The 6,501-nt window shown below is 47.2% G+C and overlaps 1 protein-coding gene across 2 annotated transcripts in view; it reads left to right on the top strand.

Moving 5' to 3' along the window:
* The window catches only part of Alg12 (ALG12 alpha-1,6-mannosyltransferase), an 11,995-nt gene that overhangs the window by 1,366 nt on the left and 4,128 nt on the right, over positions 1-6,501 (top strand). The window contains exons 2-7 of one of the 2 annotated variants that reach the window (XM_031352286.1): positions 1,902-2,089; positions 2,158-2,290; positions 2,671-2,844; positions 3,381-3,575; positions 4,884-4,987; positions 5,532-5,755. In XM_031352286.1, coding sequence (XP_031208146.1) covers positions 1,925-2,089; positions 2,158-2,290; positions 2,671-2,844; positions 3,381-3,575; positions 4,884-4,987; positions 5,532-5,755 — 995 coding nt within the window. In that variant the 5' untranslated portion in view covers positions 1,902-1,924. The remainder of the gene's footprint in view (positions 1-1,901; positions 2,090-2,157; positions 2,291-2,670; positions 2,845-3,380; positions 3,576-4,883; positions 4,988-5,531; positions 5,756-6,501) is intronic. The other variant, XM_031352295.1, reaches the window with a different exon arrangement.

Genomic DNA, 6,501 nt, shown 5'->3' with positions numbered 1-6,501 from the left:
GCTGTCCTGGAACTCACTCTTTAGACCAGGCTGGCCTCGAACTCAGAAATCCGCCTGCCTCTGCCTCCACCGCCCAGCTTAGACAGGGTCTTGTAATACCAAGGATGACCTTGAACTTTTGATCCTCTTGCCTCCTAGGTGCTGGGAATACACACATATATCTATGTACTGGGGTTTATGTGGTTCTGGGGACCAAACCAGGGTTGTGTGCTCTTAACAATTTGTCCAGGTTGTCCTAGAACTCTTGTTCCTCCGGTCTCAGTGTCCCAAGTACTGGAATCACTAAGTGTGCATCACCATGTCCCAGTGTGGTTTTTTGTGGGGTTGGGAACTTTATGTACATATTGTTTCATAGCCTAATTAGTCAACCATCACACTTTTTCAGTTCAGTACTTTTTTTATTGGGTCCAATACAGCTGGGCATAGTCAGGTGTGGTGGAGTGTTGGCCAGACTCACTATAGCCTTGCAACCAAACTTGGAATAAGCAAGTGCAAACTGTGGCTTATTTATACGCCACTGAAGTCTTTATGATAGGCCTTCATGCAGGACCTATCATAAAGGGGAATTTTTGTGATTGATGTTGTATTAGGGCCCAGTTCACTGTGGGTGATGCCACCCCTGAGCTGGTGGTCCTGGGTGCTATAAGAAAGCAGATTGAGCAAGCCATGGGAGCAAGCAAGCCAGTAGTCAGCACTCCTTGACCTCTGCATCAGCTCCTTCCAAGTTCCTGCCTTGAGTTTCTGCTCTTGTTTTCCTTGGATTGTAAGCCATAAGATGAAATAAACCTGGGGCTGGAGAGATGGTTCAGCGGTTAAGAGCACCAACTGTTCTTCAGAAGGTCCTGAGTTCAAATCCCAGCAACCACATGATGGCTCACAACCATCCGTAATGAGATCTGATGCCCTCTTCTGGAGTGTATGAAGATAGCTACAGTGTACTTACATCTAATAAATAAATAAATTTTTAAAAAAAGATGAAATAAACCCTTTTTTTCCTCAAGTAGCTCTCCAGTGTGGTATTTTATCACGGAAATGTAAACCCTAGCTAAGACAATAGGAATTATGAGCATTATATTTCAAGGGGTTGGGGCTGGAGAGACAACACTTGTTAAGAGTGCTGACTGATCTTTTAGAGGACCAAAATTCAATTCCCAGCACCTACATAGCACTTCACAACTCTGTAATTCCAGTTCTAGGAATCAGATGGCTGGACATATATGCCAGCAAAACACTCATATACATAAAAAATAATTTTAAAAAAGTTAAAAGGTACATTGGTCAGGGCTCTCAAGAAGACTGGAACTAATAGAATGATATATATGTATATGTGTATGTTCATATGTATACACACACATACACATATATATGTATACACACACACATATATACATGGGATTTATTAGAGTGGCTTACAGACTATGGTCTAGCTAGTCCTAGTCCAATAATGGCTGCCTATGAACGGAAGATCCAAGAATCCAGTAGTTGGATCCAGAGGCTGGATGTTTCTTTCAGATGGTTTTCAGTATACACTAGAATCTTGAAGAAGTAGGTGCCGTTGTCAATGAAGGAATGGCTTTGCCAGTGAGACCAAGAGAGTGAGCAGGCAAAGAGCAAGCTTCCTTCTTCCGTGGCCTTTGTAGAGGTTGCCAGCAGAAGCTGTGACCAGATTAAAGATGGATCTTCCTACTTTAAGAGATTACTTAATAAAAAAAACCCTCACAGGGGTACCCAGCTGCTTGGATTTTAGTTAATTCCAAATGTGGTCAATCAAGTTGACAGACTAGCCATCTCAAGGGGTGTTGTGCTTCTTCTCCACATCTTACCAGTGTAACCTCGAGCCGAGTTTTTGGACTATCTGAACGTGTAAGGTGACAGTGTTACTTGTCTTTGTCTCTATGAAGGTACATGAAGTTTAAAGCTCTACATGGCTGGCAAGAAATCGTCAGGCAGGCGGTCACTGTTGCTTCTGGGGCTTTTGGTCACTGTAGCAACCATCCACCTCATTGCCTGTCCCTACACCAAGGTAGAAGAGAGCTTCAACCTACAGGCTACACACGACCTTCTGTACCACCAGCTGGATATAGACAAGGTGAGGCATTGCACTGAACTGAGGCTTTCCTCGCCCAGCCCGTGTGCTGACCACTCTTCTCCTTGCAGTATGACCACCATGAGTTTCCTGGAGTTGTTCCCAGGACGTTCCTTGGACCAATGTTGATTGCGGTGTTCTCCAGCCCGGTGGTTTACGTGTTCTCACTGTTGGAAGTATCCAAATTTTATTCTCAGCTGATAGGTAAGAGCCTCACATGGGTGAGAGCTGTGACATCACAGGATCACAGGTGGGGTAGAAATGGGATCGGGTAGCCTTGCAGCCAGACTTGGGACAAGCAAGCAGGAGCTGTCCCTTAGACTCTACTAAAATCCTCATGACATACCTCAGCAAACAGCCAGCCAGGGCTGCAGGGCCGAAAGGAAGTCAGAGGCTTGGTTGGTGTAGGGCTCCGTGCAAACACAGGCCCCATGGCCACTTCTGGTACAAATGTGAACTCATACGTAATCTCTTGCATATTGTCACTGACTGCCACTGCAAGTGACACTCAAAGAGCCCCTGGCTTCATCTGTGTTTCCTGTTGGGTCACTCACATCAATGACTTTTTTGCTCATTTCATTTAGTCAGAGGAGTCCTTGGGCTTGGTGTGATTTTTGGACTCTGGACATTACAAAAGGAAGTAAGACAGCAGTTCGGGGCCACCGTAGCTGTCATGTTCTGCTGGATATCAGCCACACAGTTTCATCTCATGTTCTACTGTACGAGGACACTCCCCAACGTGTTGGCCCTGGCTGTGGGTATGTAGCTTCAGACTCTGCCTTCTGACCCCTCACAGTATATACGTATCTGCCCACTGCATTGTCCCCCACACATGGGCTCCTCATAAACTGCCGAGGGTCTCTTGTTTTGGAAGCAGGCTTCTCTGTACTCAGGGCTGGTACTTGTAGAGAAGACTACCCTGAAGCGCCTGCGTGCCATCCTAGCATACATTCTGTCTAGGCAAGTAGGCTTCTCCGGAGTTTGTCTGTGTGCATTTTGGGTTTTAGTATTTTGGGACATAGTTCTCTGTTTTATTTAAGCTTTTGTGTGTATGAGTATTCCGTATGTGTTTAAGCACATAATGTGCGTACAGTACCTGCAGAGGCCAGGAGAGGGCATCAGGTCCTTTGCAACTGTAGTTGTGAGCTGCCCTGTGGGTTCTGGGAGTGTCTTCTTCGAAAACAGCCAGTTTTAAATTGCTGAACCATCACTCCAGCCCCCCACAGAGTGATTTGTATGTGTGTTTTATAATAAGAAAGCGAGTCCCCCTTATAGTGTGTTTTGTGTTTTGCAGTTTTGCCAGCTCTCACAGCCTGGCTGCAGCGTAGGTGGGCCCTCTTTGTCTGGCTCTCAGCCTTTGTCATTATTGGCTTCAGGGCTGAGCTGGGCATGCTGCTGGGCATTATGCTGCTGCTGACCTTGTACGAAAGAAGAATGTCTGTGGCCAGATTGCTCCGGCATGCCATCCCGGCCGGGATTCTCTGTCTAGGCAAGTTGGCATCTCGGGTTTGTCTATGTGTATTTCTTTCAGTTTTGGATTTTGGTATTTTGAGACAGAATCCTACTGTCTTAGTTACTGTTCTGTTGTTGTGAGGACACGCCATGACCAAGGCACCTTATAAAAGGAAACTTGTTTGGGGCTGGCTTACCATTTCAATGTCATTCCTTGGATTAGACACCTGGTTTGTTCCTAGGTTTTTTTGAGATCTATTTATTTCAGTTTTAGGTATATGGGTATTTTGCTTGCATGTTTTTTTCTGTGTACTACATGTGTACCTAGTGCCTATGGAGGCCAGAAGAAGGTATCAGATCCCCTGGAACTGAAGTTATGGACAGTTGTTAGCCACCATTTAATTGCTTCAGCCTCATACCTGGACGGATGTGCGTGTGTTGGGGTGGGGGGTTCCTGAGACAGGATCTCTACATAGCCCTGGCTCTCCTGGAACTCACTCTGTAGACCAGGTTGGCCTCGAACTCACAAACATCCACCTGCCTCTGCCTCCCTAGTGCTTAGAGTAAAGGCACTCACCACCATTCCTGACCTATCTCTGGCTTTTTCTCTGGTTCTGGTATAGAACTCAGGTCTTCCTGCTTGCAAGGGAAGTTTACTAAACTGTTGCCTCAACTCTTGAGGTTTGTTTTTTATTACACTTCACTTTTTTTAGTGTGTGTGTTTGTGTTCTCATCACAATGCACTGTATGAGTACACTGTAGCTGTACAGATGGCCGTGAGCCATCATGTGGCTGCTGGGAATTGAACTCAGGACCTCTGCTTGCTCCGGTCCTGCTCGCTCCAGCGTAATACACTGTAGCTGTCTTCAGATGCACCAGAAGAGGGCATCAGATCTCATCACAGACGGTTTCGAGCCACCATGTGGTTGCAGGGATCCAAACTCAGGACCTTCGTAAGAGTGGTCAGTGTTCTTACCTGCTGAGCCATATCACCAGCCCTAGTCCTTTTTTTAAAAAAAGATGTAAACAAGATGATCTGATCTTTGGCAACAGTAGAACATGCCGTTTCTGTCCTAAAGGGAGCTTCTGCTTGGAAGCCTGAATCCACCACTGTCCTTCAGGCTGCTGGGACGGACAGGAGGGGGGCATTATGTCATACACTGGGGAAGATACTTGATGAGAGATGGTGTCACACCCCATCAGCTCCTTTTATGGGAAGCTGCTGGCAGTTTCTGTGGCCAGCAGCACTCTGTGGAGGAGCTAAGCACAGCGCCCGTGTGGGTCGAGGCTTGAATTTTATAGTTGGCCATGTTCCTTACCGAGGACACTTCTGTTCTGTTATTAGGGCTGACAGTTGCCGTGGACTCCTATTTCTGGCGATACCTTGTATGGCCAGAAGGAGTGGTGCTTTGGTACAACACTGTCCTGAACAAAAGTTCCAACTGGGGCGTATCCTTTCAGTATTAGGGAAGGAGTGCATGGGCTAGTCAGCCCCAGGACCCTGGCCTCTATGCAGTCAGACAACCAGTCTGGCACAGGTTGGGTGGCTGGGTGAGGGTCAGGGCAGGAGCTTCTCCTATGGCACGAACCTGGGACTCTGTGGCAAGATCTCCCCTTGTATCACCTAGTCAAAGCCATAGTCCACAGGGTAGCTGCTCTTTAAAATGTTTACACAGTGTACGAACTGAGGATGGTCTCACGGTAAGCAAGGGTAGCATAGTTACCACGTGATACCATACCATCCTCCTCCATCAGGACCGGCAAGAGAGGAAGAAGAGCTAAAGCATTTCCCATAGTCCTTATGGGCCCTCAGTTACACTGTAGCTGGAAGGGTGTGCTGTGCCCAAGATCCCCATGCCTCCTAGGCAGGTCTCTGCTGCGTCCTTTGGCCTGACTGACTTTGGGCCTTCATGCTGTAACCATCCTTAGTTCCATTAAGGGGACAGTAACTTAGTCTCTGATAAATCCATGCCTCCTTAACCCTAACCTGAAGACCTCCCCACTCCTGTGGTATTTCTACTCAGCCCTGCCCCGAGGCCTGGGCTGCAGCCTTCTCTTCATACCTCTGGGTGCAATGGACAGGAGGACCTATGCACTAGCCCTGCCAAGCCTGGGATTCGTGGCTTTATACTCACTCCTCCCACACAAGGAGCTGCGGTTCATCATCTATACCTTCCCTATCCTCAACATCATGGCTGCCAGAGGCTGCACCTATGTGTAAGGCTTTCTTCCTTGGGATACTTGTCTGCTTTTCATTTTGACTATAATTCCTGGAGTGCTGATTTTAATTACCCAGATGGTAGGTACTTTTAAAGGTTCATCAGAAATATATTTGCCCCGGGCAATGGAGGCACACACCTTCAGTTCCAGCGCTCAGGCAGAGGCAGGCAGATCTCTGGGTTCAAGGCCAGCCTGCTCCGCAGAGCTATAGACCCTGGGGCGGGGGGAGGAGAAATGAAAATAGATTTGCTGTGGTGGGAAGCACATGCCTTTGATCCCAGCACTTGAGAGTCAAAGGCAGATGGATGTCTGTGAGTTTGAGGCTACTGTGGTCTATGTAGTAAGATCTTGTCTCAAAAAAGAAAAAAATAAAGAGTAAGTTTGCCAATTTAACATGGAATAGAATTGTTTTGTTTTAGAAGCAAAGTTGGAATTTACTAAGTTAAAAAAGAGTATTTGGTTTGGTACACACTTAAATTCAAATACAATCATTGAGTGTCCTTATCGTGTAGCAGCTTTTTGATGAATTGGATGTCTGTGGTCCTCCATGTACCAGGAGGCCTCAGCTCAGTGTTCAGGGCCTCTTATTGTGTTTGTGAGGCTGGCTTCTGGCTCTTCCAGCACCTTGCTAACTGTCCCAGAGGATCATGGGAGAGATGGCCACGGCAGGCCTTCAGGCCTGGGAGATGGTTGGCTGGTCCTGGATGGACTCCACGGCTCTGAATGATTGATGGGGGGGGGGG

The sequence above is a fragment of the Mastomys coucha genome, unplaced genomic scaffold, assembly GCF_008632895.1.
Source record: "Mastomys coucha isolate ucsf_1 unplaced genomic scaffold, UCSF_Mcou_1 pScaffold11, whole genome shotgun sequence".
Taxonomy (NCBI): domain Eukaryota; kingdom Metazoa; phylum Chordata; class Mammalia; order Rodentia; family Muridae; genus Mastomys; species Mastomys coucha.
Note: the sequence above shows the minus strand (reverse complement) of the source record. Positions and strands in the feature narration are given on the sequence as shown.